At 31.6% G+C, this 18384-nt stretch overlaps 1 protein-coding gene across 4 annotated transcripts; it reads left to right on the top strand.

The window, feature by feature from the left end:
- The first annotated feature begins 7301 nt into the window (after nucleotides 1-7301).
- Nucleotides 7302-11105, top strand: LOC106758727. 4 transcript variants are annotated; one of them, XM_014641697.2, is made up of 5 exons: nucleotides 7305-7447; nucleotides 9196-9322; nucleotides 10097-10184; nucleotides 10468-10547; nucleotides 10640-11105. In XM_014641697.2, coding segments are annotated over exons 2-5 (432 nt in total). In that variant the 5' UTR covers nucleotides 7305-7447; nucleotides 9196-9320; the 3' UTR covers nucleotides 10902-11105. The 4 variants fall into 4 exon arrangements, with proteins under 4 accessions (XP_014497184.1, XP_014497183.1, XP_014497185.1 ...); XM_022779840.1 differs by having other exon boundaries at nucleotides 7319-7442; XM_014641698.2 differs by lacking the exon at nucleotides 9196-9322 and having other exon boundaries at nucleotides 7302-7447.
- Nucleotides 11106-18384: the final 7279 nt, after the last annotated feature.

Raw genomic sequence — 18384 nt, forward strand, 5'->3', positions numbered from 1 at the left:
TTTCTTAATCCTTTGGGTAATGCTTCCAGCTCCATGCATCCACCAAGGTCCAACTCTTGCAAACTTTGTAGCTTACAAATAGAATCAGGAAGTCCCCTAATTCCGCCATTGCCATGGACTACCCTTCAGATAAGCTGGCGGTGTATATATGTCTGACGACGGTGGTTGTCCGATGACTTTATACAGTATGAAAGAGGCCGATAAGTTCGCGAAGGAGTGGGTTCCCTTTTACAGAAAGTATGGGATGAAGTTGAGGTGTCCAAAGGTGTTCTTCTCTCATATGAAAGAAGTGTCTAAATTGCAGTTAACTACTTAACTGTATTGAATATAAAATAAGTTTAGTTTATTTAAACCGAACTATTAATCAGTTTAATTAGTTTTCAGTAAATTCAGTTTAAGATTTTTAAGTATAAAAAAGTACATATAAATTATAGTTTAAGTTGTTTAAGTTAACTTTGCTTAGCCCTAGTCAAAACAATGTTGTCAAATATCATTGTCTTTCTAACTTTCTTTCGCTTACCTACATAATCTTCTTTTTGCATTCGCTTTGCCTTATAAGAAAATGGGCTATTATACACATTTATTTTCATTTACTTAATTATTTACATTAACATATTAAAAATATAATATATTGTACAAAGACATTCTATGGTATATATTTTTTTAAGAATTTTACTTTTTAATTAACTGTTTTTCGTATTAAAATAATCATTTTATTAACTTTATGTGATATTTTTTAAATTTAATCCTTTTTTAATTTGATAATTTTTTAAAATTTTATTATTTACTAAAATTAAATAAATTACCTATAATAATAAAATTATCTGCAAAAAAAAGTTTACAATAAAATCATTTTTATCTATTTTTAAAATAATAATAATAATTTTATTATTTTATATCATCATAAAAGGAATAACACTGATAAACGTAATTGATGTGTTTCAATAGTGTTATGTAACGTGTATCAGTATAAAACATATACGAAAATAATTTCACGGACCATTTATCATTTGTTTTGGAACGAACTTTCTAAACAAAAAAAAAAAGTTATTTATGTTTAGAAATAAAAATTAAAAAAAAAATACAGAACTTGTAATTCCCTCCCAAGTGGCGATTCCAATCCCTAAACGACTCCAAATCCCCAACCTTTGCCGCGTTGCGTGACGACTGGTCGCAACTCCGCCGTGCGGNGTGTCCTCTTCTCTGGGTTAGGTTCGCAGTGCTCCGCTCTCTGTTTGTTTCCTTTTTACATTCCATATGTTGCTTCTCTATATTGATTTGTTCTTGCCACGNACCTGTTTGCTGCTACCCAAAAGAAACTAGTTGATTTCGCATTTATTGAAAGAACAGTTTGAAGTTGAAAAGTTGTAAGAGAAATTGCTGCTTTAGAACCTAGAGATCTTGCTTGAGCTTTAGATTGTGTCTGGTAGGAAGTCTCATTGCGACATTTTACTTTATTTTATTGTCTACAGTCGAAGTTATATTACTTCTTCATCACGAGCTTCCGCTTCCCGTGTTGCTGTGAAGTTTAACATATGTGTGTGGGGGTGGTGGAATGTTAAGAAATAGGATTATTCTCATTTAGCTACTTAATTTAAGGATGTCTACTCAAGAATCATTTTCTCCTATAGATGATGGCCAACAAGAACAATTTTTAGAACCTTATATAGGAGATTCAAATCAAACCGAAAGTTCAACTTCTACTGTTAATTCAAGAAGATTATTATCAGATGTTTGGAATCACTTTAAGAGACAAAAGATAGATGGAAAATGGAAAGCGACATGCAATTATAGTTCCGAAAGTCTTGTAGGTGATGCAAGGCAAGGTACGTCACATCTGAGAAACCATTTCAAAAGTTGCAAGTTTCGAACAACACGGGATATTAGACAATCTTTTTTAAAAACTCAAAAAGAAGGTGGTGAAACCGTAATTGTTAACAATTATGTGTTTAATCAACAAATAGCTACAGATGCACTCCGTAAGATGATAATTTTACATGAATATCCAATGTCAATGGTTGATCACATAAACTTTAAAGAATTCTGTGGTGCTGTACAACCTCTATTTAAAGTGGTTTCTCGAAACACCTTAAAAAAGGATATTATGAAAGATTACAATGCCGAAAAAGAGAAATTGAAATTATTGTTGTCAAGGATTCAAAGTCGAGTTGCAATTACAACTGATATGTGGACTGCTAGTAATCAAAATAGAGGCTACATGACTATAACAACTCACTTTATTGATGATTTATGGAGGCTACAAAGTCGACTTGTGAGGTAATAACACTATACTCTATTTTAAGTGTAATTTTTATATTAACATTGTTCTTCTTCATTAAATTAATATAATATGACTTTCAATTTTAGGTTTATGTATGTGCCTGCTCCTCATACTAGTCAAGTTCTTGCTGAATTGTTGGTTGAATGTCTAATGGATTGGAATCTAGATAGAAAAGTTTCTACTTTGACAGTAGATAATTGCACTACAAATGATGCTATGATTGATCATATTTTAGACAAGATTTCACCTAGGTCTCTTATTTTGGGTGGCCAATTGTTTCACATGCGATGTTGTGCACATATATTGAATTTGACTGTGAATGATGGTTTGTCCATAATTGCTAATGTCATTGAAAAGGTTAGAGAAAGTGTTATTTTTTGGACAGCTACACCTGAAAGAGAAGAGAAATTTATAGAGACATGTGCTCAATTGAGTATTCCATTTAGAAGAAAATTAGTTGTTGATTGCAGAACTAGATGGAATTCTACATTTTTAATGCTTCAAGTAGTCATACAATACAAAGATGTATTTGACCGTTTATCACAACGAGAGAGTCAATATAAATTTTTGCCTAGTGCACATGATTGGCAAATAGCACATGAAGTTTGTCAAAAGTTGGAAATATTTTATGATGTGACACTCTTGTTTTCTGGTACCTCTTATCCAACTGCCAACATTTTCTTTCCAAAGGTATGTGAAATTAAGTTGGCTTTGATGGAATGGCTTAACTCTCCCAATTCTATTATTCACCAAATGGCTGCATCAATGGTTTTAAAGTTTAACAAGTATTGGAGTGCGATTAGTGGAGTGATGGCTATAGGTATTGTCTTAGATCCCAGGTACAAGATTGATTTGTTGGATTATTTTTTCCCTCAGATATATGGTAATGAATCTGATTGTGAAATTGAAAAGGTGAAGATTCTTTTTAAGGATTTGGTAAGAGAATATGAAATGTACATGAAAGGTAAGAAGTCACTTTCTTCATGTCAAAATCCAAACATAAATGTAGGCCAAATACTTGATGGAAAAAAAGATGCTTGGAGGAGAGATTTTGCAAAACACCAGATTGCAAAGAAAAATGAACCATCAAATTATAAGTTAGAACTTGATTATTACTTGGAGGAACCGACACTACCAGATTTAGATGAAGAATTTGACATTTTAATTTGGTGGAAGACTAATGGATTAAAATATCCAATCTTACAAATGATTGCAAGAGATTTTCTAGCCATTCCTATCTCAACAGTTGCTTCTGAGTCTTCTTTTAGTACTGATGGTCGATTTCTTACTCCACATCGGAGTAAATTACATCCAGACACTTTAGAAGCACTGATGTGTGTTCAAGATTGGTTATGGAGTGACATACAAGGTAATTAAATAAACAATTCAAATTACATACTTATATTCATTTAAATGATTGGTTATAACAAATGAATTTGTTTTCCTTTTTCAAGTTATTCAAAATTGAAAGTGGATAACATGAAGCTTAATACGATAGTAGAGGAGATAATTGATGATGATGTTAGTAGTTTTGATTATGATATTTTAATCTAATTTTATTAATAATGTCATTTTGTCATTGGTTGATGACTTTATTTTTATTTATTTGTTTCAGGAATTAAGTGGTCAAAATGAAGATATGGGAGAAGAAACATAAAACTTGGAATGTTAATTTTATAACAATTATTTTTAAAATTACTTGTATTTGGATGTATGTTTTTTACTATTAATTTGTATTAATTTGAATTTATGTTTTAATTTTTATTTACTTATCCCATTGACTTTATTTGGATATGTTTTAAATATTATTTGCATTTTTTTTCAATTTAATTTGAATTTCATTTAAAAACTTAAAAAATATTTTTTTAAATATTCACGGGTTGGAACGGGTATTCAACGGATATTCGTGGGTTAAAAAAATCCACGAATTTTTTTATGCGCATTTCCGTGCAGGTAGGCACTATCTGTGCCTGACCCGATTCGTTACCATATATATATATATATATATATAACATCCCAAATTAACATTTATATTGTCTTTCTCCAAGAAGAAAAAAAAAAGATACATATTTTTAAACTCAGATTTCAACTACAACATTCATAAAGATAACTTGAACCTCTTCTTTACTATTCTTCTACCTCATTTTTCACTTGCACGGGTTCAGACATCACTCCTTCATCTGCTCCTGTATAATACTCATGTTATACGATCACCATGCAATAGACAATTAAAAATGATGTGTGATACTACTACTATACATAACTCATATTCATGTAAGATGCAAATATTATACTAGACTCTATTATCCAGATAGAACATTGATGGAAGTCTCGGGTGGTCATGTACTTATGGTGACCTTCACTCCCTATACAACAAAAATCATGGACAAATACAATCCAACCTGTTACCACAAGGTTAGTTTGTTAACACCTATGTCCAAAACCAGCACATAGACTAGGACCTCCTACGCCTCTCACCACATAACACATCATTCTCTACTTGAGACTGAAGAGTTATTAAAGTATCAAGATAACCTTCCCATCAGGACCCTCAACATCAATGTGTACACTAATATCTTGCCACTATAAAATCTCTCAACGATACTCATATCATATTCATATTCATCAACTCATATAATGTCACTACAAAATCCCTCCACAAAACTCATACCATGTTCAGATGCATAAATTCATATCCAACATAATAAAATACATTCATCACAGATTTAATACCAATTGATTACAAAATAACTTAACAGTACATATATAATAAGTTCGATAAGAATTAAGTTGAAAACTCTAGACTTTCAGGAAAGAGAGGTGTGTCACAATGGACAACTTAAGTATCGGATATATCCTAATCAAAGTGTTCCTCAACTTGTTGTTAGGACTTCGGTAAGTGTACCGAATTGTATCAAGTAATACAAAATGATAAGACCACGTATCGTTTTCCCAAGAGACTCACGACACTAAACAGTTGTACTTTTGCTTAACCAATTATAATTATAAGAACAATATTTTGGGGTTTTCTGAATGCAAAATAATAAAATTAAATGCATGCACTTTGATCAATTGAGGCTAAACACAAAAGTGAATGGATGATGTTAATAATATGAGATGAATATGTTGTTAGGGTTTAGATTTCACCTAATCACTCTCATGCATAAACAAATATTGCTCCTTCATTAATTCCAATGCCACTTTCTAATTTACCCTAAACCCAATGTCTTGGTGAAAAAAGCCTACTCCTAATTACTAGTTTACAATGTCTTGTCTCCCTAGCAATTATTCATGCATTACTCGCATAGAAGCTTAAATGCAATCAGTCCTCCTATCCCTATGTATAAGTAATATTGCTCCCGAAAGAATTTCCCCGTATATGTCCATATCGACAAAATCAATGATCATGCAATTGAATGAGTTAAACAACGCAAGCATAGAGTATGGAGGAAAAACCCTAACAAATAATGAATGAAAGCATATATATTCAAGAACAATTCAAATACAAGAGAGTTTAGAGGTTACATCATTTCCCAACAACAAATAAGATTAGTTCTCCATCGTCATGGAGAAACTATGTGTACAATGGAATGGAAAAAGATAGAAACCCTAGAAAGAGAAGAGGAGAGCTCCCGCATCCCTAAATCTGCCCCCAAAGGGGTGAAAAACGTGTTTTTGTGCTTAAGCCATCAAAAGATACATTCTCTAGGGTGTTCAGGTCTTTAAATAGGGCAGAAAAATAACAGAAAATGGGTCCAGGCACAAAACAGATCATAAAAATATCAGAAAAACTGGCCCAGATCCACAAAAATAGAGCTCAACGCTACAATACCGCTCAGTGGTGGGTGCGACACTTAGAACGACGCCCAATGGTGTCGCCCAGGCGAAAAACAGTGAAAAATTGGTCCCGAGACAGGCGCTCAGCGCTCAGTTCACCGCTCAGCACTACTTTTTCTGCACTCTGGTCAACTTTTCAACATTCTGGTTGATTGGTTGACTTTTTTGGTTGACTGGTTGACTTTTATGCATTCTGGTTGACTTTTCTGCACTGCAACTCCTTGATACTTCAACCATTCTTTCAAATCATTCCAAAAACCTACAAAATCAAGAGAATTTAGTGATAAAATCATAAAGCATATTCTCAACTCTCTTATTCACAAAACTAAAACAAAATCATGAGTCTAAACAAGTTTATAAGTAAAAAAGGGTGCATTGAGTATAAAAATTAAGAATAAAAATAACAGTTTTTGAACCGTTATCACTTGTTCTTAACAAATTTTTTATTTACAGATTCAAAACAACAACATATAATATTAACACAAAATCTCAAATATAGATAATTATACAATAGATCATAATATAAAAGCTTAAAAAAGTTAGTTTCCTTACCACTTTTTCCAAAATTATTTTTTTATCAAAGGTTTTTCTCGATAAACTTTCAAGAATCTCTACTTTTTTTTCAATCAAAACTTCCCTGATTGTTTCTTCTCTCCTTTTTAATATTTTTTGTCTCCACTCTCTTGTGGAAAACTAATCTCTCTTCCTCCATAATTATTTATAGCAAAAAAAATTTACTATTCAATTTTTTTTTAAAAAAATATTATTTTATTCAAAAATAATATTTTAATAAACCATTGGATCCAATCTAATCCTCTTTTAATATTGTGATATTTTTTAAATTTAATCTTTTTTTAATTTGATAATTTTTTAAAATTTAATTATTTACTAAAATTAAATAAATTACCTATAATAATAAAATTATCTGCAAAAAAGTTTACAATAAAATCATTTTTATCTATTTTTAAAATAATAATAATAATTTTATTATTTTATATCATCATAAAAGGAATAACACTCATAAATGTAATTGATGTGTTTCAATAGTGTTATGTAACGTGTATCAGTAGAAAACATATGCGTAAATAATTTCATGGACCATTTATTATTTCTTTTGGAACGAACTTTCCTAAACAAAAAAAAAAAAAAAAGTTATTTATGTTTAGAAATAAAAACTATAAAAACTAAACAAAAATACAGAACTTGTAATTCCCTCCCGTGTGGCTATTCCAATCCCTCAATCAACGACTCCAAATCCCCAACCTGTGCCGCGTTGCGTGACGGCTGGTCGCAACTCCGCCGTGCGGNGTGTCCTCTTCTCTGGGTTAGGTTCGCAGTGCTCCGCTCTCTGTTTGTTTCCTTTTTACATTCCATATGTTGCTTCTCTATATTGATTTGTTCTTGCCACGTACCTGTTTGCTGCTACCCAAAAGAAACTAGCTGATTTCACATTTATTGAAAGAACAGTTTGAAGTTGAAAAGTTGTAAGAGAAATTGCTGCTTTTGAACCTAGAGATCTTGCTTGAGCTTTAGATTGTGACTGGTCGGAAGTCTCATTGCGACATTTTACTTTATTTTATTGTCTACTGTTGAAGTTATATTACTTCTTCATCACGAGCTTCCGCTTCCCGTGTTGCTGTGAAGTTTAACATATGTGTGTGGGGGTGGTGGAATGTTAAGAAATTGGTTTTAACCTATTGGTTTAAGGACGTTAGAAGAAATTAATGGAAGCAATTTCATGATGATTAATGTTCTTGAGAAATTGGATTTTAACCAAGCCAAATGATATGTAATTCATCTCATCTAGTGAGATAAGGTGTCTTTATGGAAAATCTTGCTCTAATTATAGACAGAGAGAGATGGATGTAAGAAAGACACAGTTTTCTGTTTTAGCCTAAAGCTGGCATATTTCCTTTACCCCACCGCATATTTCATTTTGCTGCTTTATTTGTTAGTCTGTTAGGATGGTTATTTAACCTTTCTAGAATCATCTCTTGTATTAGCTTTTGTATAAATTGGACATCTTACTGTCCTTTACTGTTGGGTTGAATAATGAGGATTGAGGTTTATCCATACTAAATTCTATTCTCTGTCATGGTATACTCAATAGATATATAGACGATAATTTACTAAATGAAAGACAGGTTTGAGAATGTAAGTGTACTCGCCTCACTCTTGAACCTTTGCATGTAGTTTACAAAAGTATTGTTGGATGGAAGACAACATTGTTAGGATGCAGTTGTAANAAAACATCTCTNTAGTTTCTAAACCTCTCGATAAAGAACATCTTCGNTCCATGCAACAATGTCGAGTGNTAGGCCCTCCAAAACTCTAGAATAACTCTCTAGCACTGCATTCCGTAAATTTTACTGTCCTGCCTCGGTCAAAGTATTGTGATTGTTATTGGTTGAGTTTCCACATGGTTGACATCAAACCCGGAGTAAACGTGTATGTAGCCCCTATAACTAGTCAACAGCTAAACACTTATCAACTCATTGGAACTATAAAAGAAAAATAATTTTTTAAAAAAGTAAAATTGAAACAGAAAAAGAATAAAGAACAGTCTAGCTTCCACTACTTTTTTTCCAGAACTGCGACCCTAGGTCCTACTTTGGTGGATCAAGCTTTCCTCTGCTTGGAATTCGTATTCTCCGTAAGTATTATTAAATATCGAGCACCATCATGCATTTCTATTTGTTAAGGCTGAATACTCAAATTGTTCGAGCACCNTCGCTATTGTGACTAGGCCTATGAGGCTAAATTTGCCCAGCCCTGTCATTGATGAATTATCGATGAGGTCTANGGGGCTTATTTTCTAATCTGGATTTGAAATTTTGGTTTTAACCAAGCTCAGGTGAAAGGTAGTGATGTGCATAAGATTGCTTTTTGAACTCACAGAGTCATTTTGAATACTTAGTGATGCCTTTTGGACTTATAATGAACCTTCTATGTTTCAAGCCTTGACGAATGAGATCAAGCCCATTCCCCGAGAATATGTATTGATTTTTTTTTATGACATTCTAATATACAGTCAGGATTGGGAGACCCATATGAAACACTTTACTGAGGTTTTGCAGGTGTTGTTGGATAACAAGTTATTGGCAAACCAATTGAAGAGGCNACAGGGGTAGAAGAATTCTCCATCGAGAGTCAATTTCCATATTTCAGTCTTGAGGCAAGACTGATTCTCAAGAAAGAGGCAATGTNAGCTATAAATAATCCTTTAGACCCAAAGACTAGTATTTTTTTTCTCAGATTTCTAATAGCCCCATTATGTGGAGAGTGTATGCAAGTAGGAATAGGAGAGTAAGGCAGTGATGTGATGGAGTTCCTTTTTACACACTTCGGCCCTCTGATCTTTGTGCTCCTTTATCCATCCCTCGATTTCTCTCTACCATGTCCAATCTTGTCTCTATCTAAGTGCATCACACTATGAAGTATGAATAGAAGCTCCTAACAGGAGCTCAGATAGATAGATGATATCTAGAGATAGATATTCTTAAAGTGTCATTTTAAAACGCAGAATGTTTCTGCAGCGACATATTTTGTGTGAAGCTATAACACTAGAAGTTTGTTTAGTTAGATTTTATTCCTAGTGAATAAAGAAAACTAGAACCATAAAATAACTTTTAAATTTTTATAAATTGTTTAAAATATGCCTTTTCTCCCTGCATGAGTAAAGTCTTGTGATACGGAGTTCATAACTTCAAATCAGGAAAACCTCCCTACTTGTGAGAGTAAGGTTGCGTGCATCTAACCCCTACACTCCCCACATCTAGGTGGGAGCCTTCTGCCATAAGTCACCCCATAGTTATTGAAATACTTAATTCATGGGCTCGTTGAATTAGGGAATATGTCAGAATAGAAAGCATATGTATGTAAGCAATTTGTTTGTTTTAAAAGAGAGCTATCATGTTTTCAAATAGTTAAAATGTGGTAGTATGAGTGTATATCAATTCGTTCTTTTCAATTTATCAGGGCACAAGAGCTTGAAATGAGTGTCATAGAAACATCCAAGAAAACTGGTGCTCCCCAAATTGTTAAGTTGGACAAGGCATTGAAATTGGTAAGCAATTTTTACCCCTCTTCCCATATGAATTTTGTGGTTGTCAAATCGTTTTAGACAGTATTAATGTTCATTCATGCAAATTATTACTTACACTGACAACAATGAACATTTTATTAAACTTGTGTGTGACTAGTTAGTAAAGTAGCTTGGTTAAAGACTGGAACTTATTATATATACGAGAGTGATTTCCATTTTTCTGATCAATTTGCTGCTCTTGATTTATATCAAAGTATTGTTAATTTGCTGCTTGTACTTAAACGTCAACCATTCTGATTGGCAGGCTGAGTCATGGGTAAATAATATGAGTAAAGATGTTGATGATCATAGAATAAATGCGGATTTAGAGGGTAGACCTTCCGGGTTAGTAGCAAATCTATCGTTTATGTTATGATGCACTTATTTGTTTGTCATGACAGATATTGCTTATGTTATATAATTACACAACTTTATAGGCTTGGTCTAGGTGCAAAAGTTTCACGGCGATCAAAATTTGTACCTTCCGATGACCCTGTTGAAAAGAAGTTGTATGCCAAATTGACTGCAGAAAAAAGAAAAGCGGCCAACATTGCTAAGGAGTCTGCAACAACTGCGAGAGATGATTTAGATAACGATGAAGACAGCGAGGACTTGGATAGCAGAACTAATGCGTTTGTTAAGAGGAAGGCAACGGCACCTTTGATCTCATCTATATTGCAAAAAAAGAAGCAGAAGTGACATTTGCTGATGAGTTCTTTTTTACTGCAAGGCTGTAAAGTATCACATTTTGCATTTGCCTTGTTGGAATTTTGGCTTAATATACATTTTTTCTGATTGACATTTTAACATTTTAGCACATACTTTTACGTGTAATTGATACTAATTTCAATGAAGAATTGGTGTCGTTTGTCGGGGAACACGTACTTGTGTATGCCCAATTTATCTTGTCCATGATGTTTTTTACTAGGTGCAGATTCTTACGTATTTGACTGCTATTGTGAATGGGAAAATATTAGCATAAATTGTTTATAAAATTATCCCAACTATTTGGCTTGAACTTAGACATTCAGAAGAGAAACGATTGTCTTTTCTACCTTATATTATAACATTCAAGTTGCAATTCTTAAACATTTTGGATCACATACACCACTAATATATGCAAAAAACTACAGACGCATCATTGTTTATAAGTTTGAGTTTTTGTCTGATATATCTAAAGCGTGAATTCGGTTAAAATTAATAAAATATCAAAGCTAAATCTATCGATCGAGGAGTTAGTTATTAGGAAAGAAACGAAGAAAAAAGCAACAACAATAATAATTCAGAGACAAATTCCGAATTTCTTTGTTGTCACATATCGTTCATATTTCTGCTAATTCCCATCCCAACTACAAAAAGCTGATTGTACATTATTTTATGACTTTGTGAAATCAGTAGGTTAACTAAAAAGCAAATATACAAAAGATGATACAAACAAAATTATAAAATACCTTCTAATGGGATCCGCAAATCAAACTTTACAAAATCTGCAATTTTGGCCTTCAATAGTAAACAAACCTAGATTTTTCATTTCTGCAAGATGCAATTGCCACTGCCTCTCTGTTAATTATAACATTTTATTATCTAGATAAAGAGTAGAATTCTGGAACCCTGACAACCATCTATTTCTACTTCTAGTTTAGAGTTTAGAGACAACAGAACAACTGCAACAAAAAGTTTCAAGGTCTTGTTTTTAAGATATGGTTTTGACTATTAAGAACATAGCCAGAGATGATAGTTTGTTCTCTTCTGNTATACCCTCATCCTGTAAAAGAACCAAATGATAGTTTTGACTTTCAATAAATATTGGAAGAAATCTTTGAGGAGCCATAATATAACTTTGACTATATTTCTGGCATCATAATCTATTCATTCCCAAATTATTTAACATAAAAGTATTGTGTAGGAAGTGACATTACCTGATTCAAACATCCAGAACATCTTGCACCATCAATAATTTATGAGATATCTATTTTTTGGTCCTTTCCTTTGATGAAGCCATTTGGATCTGATTCCAATTCATTTTTCTCTTCTGCAGATTCAACATTATCTGCTTCAAAGTTCAGAAATGATAAGCCAAAAGAGGTATATAAGCATGAATACAAACTTAAATTTTATCACAGCATCTACAGCTTAGGTCGTTTACTTTGAAGTTGAACATGGTACCTTCTGTGGCTGTCTCATCTCTAATAGGACAGCAGACTCCAAGATATAAATTTATGGCTCCTGACTTTGTTGATCGTGTCAGTCTTATCTTTCTGAGACATAGACACTGCCATGTTTACCTCACCCTTCATAGCATCAACACAACCTTGTTGGATCAAGATAGCATACATATTCATTCTACATAATTCAAAATTGTTCTCCATGAAAGACTTCTCGATGTCAAACTTGGTAATCATGTCTTCAACTTCTTGACTTTTGTTCAATTGTTTGTTCTCAACAATAACAAGCAAGAAAACCCAAGAACAAGATTGAAAAAAAACACTTTTATCCACAAAGGTTCTATACAGTGTTTAATGCAAATATAGTGTACTGTCTAAGCTTATAACAGTCTCTATACAGAACATAAACTAAGGAAATAACAAAAAACCATTAAGATAGATGAACCTCGTAAATGCCCGCACTAGACGGTCTGTCATACTACTGCTAGACAGTCTCCAGAAGACAGTCTTCTTCTCCCATCCATAAAGTTCTTTGGTTTAAGGTGCAGACTTGTTTGGATTGTTAATGAAGTTTGAAGAAGAAATTGATTGAGTCAATAAATTAGTAAAGCTTTGAAATGAATCAACAATGTTGAGTAGCCATTTCAAGTTATAGGTTTTGAGTTAGAACCACGATGTTTTATGTTGTGAACCGAAAAACAGGTATCTAAAGTTATTTTTCTCTTCTTGGAAATGTTGTGAATTGTGTTGAATTAGTTTTAGACATTGTAGAATGTCTTTTACAATGATGCATATTTTCATTTCTGCTTTATTTTCACTCAATTGAGATACTCTTGCTAAGTAGAAAAAAAAAATAGAGATATAAAACTTACTCTTTAAAGTTTTCGATCAAACAAAAGCTTCAATGAACAGAAAACAATATATACAAAAAAATATTTATAAATTTATTGTTTTAAAATTTTAATTTAAAATAATGTTATAAACTTTTGGATGATGATATTTTAACAACATTTTTTGATAACTTTTTTGGCAACGGAACACGTGTCATTATTTTATTGGTCTATTTAAATTTACGTTTAAAAAAATATTTAAAACGAACCAATCACAAGCTGCCACATATGCGTTGTCAAAAAATTGTTAAAAAAATATTATTAAAAGAACTTTTTCCTATACTTTTATATAAGTTTACTCAAAATATATATATATATATATATATATATATATATATATATATATATTTAAAAATTAATTTCTTTTTTGTATTGTGTCATGTAATCTATATACAAATATGAATAGGTATTAGCATTGTCTATATTTGTTTTGCTGAGTTCTTCTAGAACGACAACTTCGGGTCGAGCTCCAAAATTGACGATTCTTTAGGTCATCCATTCTAAGTCAATCTCTTGGACATAATAATGTGAGTGATCATCCTGATCGAATTGATCAATGCAAAACTCCTTTATCTTACTCTTCTGAGCTAAGTTCCTTTAAGTCGCTTATTCTAGGATGATATAACCGACCAATTGATAGAACGACATGTTCGATCGATCACATAATGGTCTAACAATGGTAATAACAAGTGGTCGCCAACTCTGATCGAACAACATGATTTGACTAATTACATAATAGTCAGATTAATTAATAATGATAATAACAAAATCAACTTGTTAATACCAATTAAGGTATGATTAGATTGTTAATAGACTGATAAAAAGATAAAAGCTCATAACAACTATTATAAATAAAGGTCTAAGATATGACTTTAATACACATGCACATAATATGCATCACTACATTTTAATTGTTAACTAACTGATCGTGTAGTAACTTTAGGATTACAGTACCATCCAAACGAACTTTGGACTATAGGAAACCGAGCAACTGATGACCTAGCATCGTCTGACCACAAAATGTAACGAGATACACGAACGGTAAGGACAATAATGTCAGAGACGTATCAAGGATACACAAACGATAAGGTCAATCACGTCAGAATAATTATATGTTAAGTTCTAATAATTAATAGATATGCAAAATATGTGATTATTATTAACTAAAATTATTGTGGTCAAAGGCGAGTCCTTACCTGTAACGAACTTTCGATTGACAAAATAAAAAAAAAAGAAAACGTAACTCTTTGTTAAATACTTAACAAATGAGAGTTACAAATAGTAATGAATAACATTAATTTTCTTTTGCTTTATTTCAAAAGTTGAATGAGTTGTTTCCACAAATACTATTGACTTTATTCTCAAAATGAGGAAGGTTTCGTTACATTACTCCATATTACTATATTTTAAATATAAAAACCTCTCTCAAACAAGCATTCTGAACTCCCCAACCTTCATAGATTCATCTTTAAAGAAAAAAAAAAGGTTGGCAAAGGTGCATCAATGTGTAGAAACTTTTCCATGCCATCATGGATGGTGCTTGTAGCATTTCTGTGGCTTGCGAACACTGCTACTATGGGAACAAATGGATCCATTGTTGGGGTGAAAAATATGTTGGGTGATAAGTTGATATTAAACGTTTATTGTCCTCATATTGATGGTAAGCAACACAGTCACAGTCTCACCAATGGTGATTCGATTAAGTGGAAGTACAATGGTGGGCTTCCAGAAGTACCAGGAAAATCATCATTGCTCTGTTTCTTTCGATGGAATGGTGCTCATCACTCTCTTGATATGTGTTCTCCAAGCAAGTACACTGGTTGTGAAAGTGCCATTTGGGAAATCAAACAGAAGCAATTTTGTAGGCACAGAGGAATAGGTGGACCTACTAATTATTTTTGCCATGACTGGGATAATTAGTTTATCCACATTGTTATCATCAAAATAAAGAAATAGAGTGATTATTGTTTTGTTTGCTTAACATTGTTATGGTTCCTCATGCCTCTTAAAGTTGTTGAGTTCTGTTTTTGACAATGTAAATTATTTATGTTAGTCGTAATGTATTTAAAATAGAGTTGTCAAAACGGGTAACCTGACTTGACTTAGTCCGGCACCACGGGTTGGTCACTTAGTGAGTCAATCCAACTCGACTCATTTATTAGCGAATCAGAAAAACTTGAACCCAGTCCGATTCACCACGGGTTAGTGGGTAAACGAGTTGGTTCACTAGTCCATTTAATTATATTTTTTTTAAAATAAAAAAAAATACAAACTTTCTTAAATTTAAATTTAAACAATTTTCACTCCCAAAAAATTATGTTAAAGATAATTCAAAATAAAAATAAAAAGTAAAATATAATCCAAATATCATTCAAAAACAAACACAAAAAACATACAAATAAGTTTCTTATATTCATTATTTTTTGTTTTTGTTGTAACCCTTGACCCTTGTTCTTGTTGTCTCCAAATTCACTAATAAAGATTTTCCTAATATTAGAACAATTCCGACAATCAATAAAAAAATATTAGTAAAAAAAAAAAAACCAGTACTCAACAACATCAACAAAAAATTAATAGTTTAATCTGTAACATAATTTCTCAAATTAAAAGATATCAAAAAGAGCTTGTTCAAATAATGTATACTCAAATTATTTAAATAAAATGAACAAAATCTGATACAAGCATGTCAGAACATGAAAAAAATCATTCCATGTCTTCAAATCTCCCAGAACAAAAAATAAATTCGCAAACTCCTATTTTTGTCATTATAGGGTTTTTGAAAAAAAAAAAGGAAAAAGAAGTGACAAAACAAAAATGTGGAGAAAAGAGAAGAAAAAAGGAAGGGTATTTTACCTCCTCTTTGAAGAATTTCAGTGAAGTGAGGGTGAGAGCACCGTCAAATAAAAATGTAGCTTGCGGGTTGTGACCCATTTTGACGGCTCTAATTTACCATCGTTGATTTAATGAGTATATCTCCTTTTGGATTGGAAAAATGCTAACGAGTAGGGGTGAAAATGTGGGGTGCTCATGCAAAAAGAGATTAATCAATGGTTTAAGAGGTTTAAGCAAACTAATTACTAATAAGATCTTAAAGCTAAATTTTTTTTTATACAAAATTATCTATTAAATTATTATAATTAATTTCATTTAATTTTTACATTATTTTCCTAACTCGTGTTTGTGGTTTATATCTTTAGAGATTTCATCTTCATTATCCACTAAAAAGATTAAACTCTAAGAGTTTTGCAATTCAATTTAAGAAAAAAAATATTCAATTCCTTGATAAAATATACGTAGAAAAACTCTCAAAACTCATTAATAAAAAAGTACCAAAAAAACAAAAGAAACACATTTTTAATTTTAATACAAATGCAATAACATATAAAATAACATAAAGATAAAATAAGAAAATATAAATTAAAATTGATTATAAGATAATATAATTACTAATCATTCTCTATTTTGTAAACAAAATTGCAATTTATTGAAAAAATGTTTTAACTCAAAGTACTTGAAAAACTAGAGGGGAGAAGGGTTTGAATAATGTTATTGGAAAAAAATTTCATAACCAATATAATATAGCACCTTCGTCGAGGATGAAAGATTTTATGTAGATTGCTTAATAACTTGACTTTAAAATTGATTTAAGTAAAGATTTCTTTTCAAGTGTTATTTAATGGTTAAGAGATATTTGCTGCAACGTTTTAATAAAACTATTTTTTCAATAAAAGTTGTTTGATATAGAAAGTTTTGTATTAAAAAGAAAATTACAATGGCATGTTTTGTAAGAGAAACGTTGAGAGAGATAAAGCAAGATAATAAGTATACAATTATTTTTATATTGGTTCACTCCAACTGAGTTACGTTCAATCTCCTTTAGCCTTAGAAGGTTCCACTATAATCTTCAACAAGATTACAACAAAGTATTCTCACCACTTCTAGTATTCCTAGACATTCATGGTATCAACTTGATACACCGTTTACTTGAGTTTCACTCACTCTTAGTTTCCACTAAACAATCTTGATATCAACCTGATATGCTGCCTAGTAATCCTTAACTCACCTGAGTTAATCAACAAGTGTTTGAATTCCCTTCAGAATGTGCAATCAATATGCTTATAAGTCAATAGACGATTACTCTCGTAGAGAGGATATTGTTCAATCTACAAACTCGATAAATGTTTTTCTTTCTTTTCTATCTACTTACAAATAATAAGCTTATACTACAATGAAGCTTGAGAGTATTTCTAGACTTGAGCTTTTTCTCTTCTCAAATATTCTCTTTTGAGTTCTTGAGCTCTTTTGTGATTTTCTCTTGACGATATTCACTTATGCTCTTTTTCTCTTTGTATGCTATTCTTTTCATAGGCTATTATCTTTGTATGTTATTCTCTTGATTCTATCTTCGAATGATCTTCTATTTAAAAGCTTCTCAAAAGATATCTGTTTGACTGTTCTTAAGTCTTGTTGTATGAAGCAGTGTTAGTTAAAGTCAACTTGTCAAAGCAGGCTTGCTTTCTCAGTACTTTGACAAAAGTAGGTTGTATTATTTATCTAGCACAACTTCTGATGAAGAAAACATTCCATGAATGTCTTCTTTATTTCTAATGTTTACTTTTGATATGTATTGAATGAAGTAGGTGGATGCATGTAGTAAGTTATCTATACAAAGTAGTGTAGATATGCATGTAACATATATGTTTTTTCTCTTATTACTTTTGTTGTTTTTGAATGTTGAGCATTTAATGCTTGTTCTGAACAACAAAGTATTTTTTTTACATTTTCTATCATTCGGGTAGCATTTTATCATTTAAGTTTTTTACGAAGACACCAAACATGATTAAAGACTTCATCGTTGGATGAAGTGGATAATTTAGCTCATATAATCGTCTAGTCTATTGTAAGTACTTTAAGATTTTGCTTTCTTCAACAAGTGCATTTAGCAAGTTGTCTTCCATAAGTTTTTGGAATATTAATTGAGACTTTTAAATGGTGTACCAAAAAATATTGTCTCGACACTTTTACATTCTTATTTATTTAAGAGTTTGATTTATTACCATTTGGTACAATATAGATTCTACTAAGACTCTCATTAATCTTTTGATTTTGGTAATCATTTAGTGTTGC

The sequence above is a fragment of the Vigna radiata genome, chromosome 4 (genome assembly GCF_000741045.1).
Source record: "Vigna radiata var. radiata cultivar VC1973A chromosome 4, Vradiata_ver6, whole genome shotgun sequence".
Classification (NCBI taxonomy): domain Eukaryota; kingdom Viridiplantae; phylum Streptophyta; class Magnoliopsida; order Fabales; family Fabaceae; genus Vigna; species Vigna radiata.

Excerpts from the sequence above, each read along its gene's own strand:
- LOC106758727 (XM_014641697.2), top strand. Across the intron at positions 10,185-10,467 it reads TGGACAAGGCATTGAAATTG|GCTGAGTCATGGGTAAATAA; the intron begins GTAAGCAATTTT and ends TCTGATTGGCAG. Across the intron at positions 10,548-10,639 it reads TTAGAGGGTAGACCTTCCGG|GCTTGGTCTAGGTGCAAAAG; the intron begins GTTAGTAGCAAA and ends ACAACTTTATAG.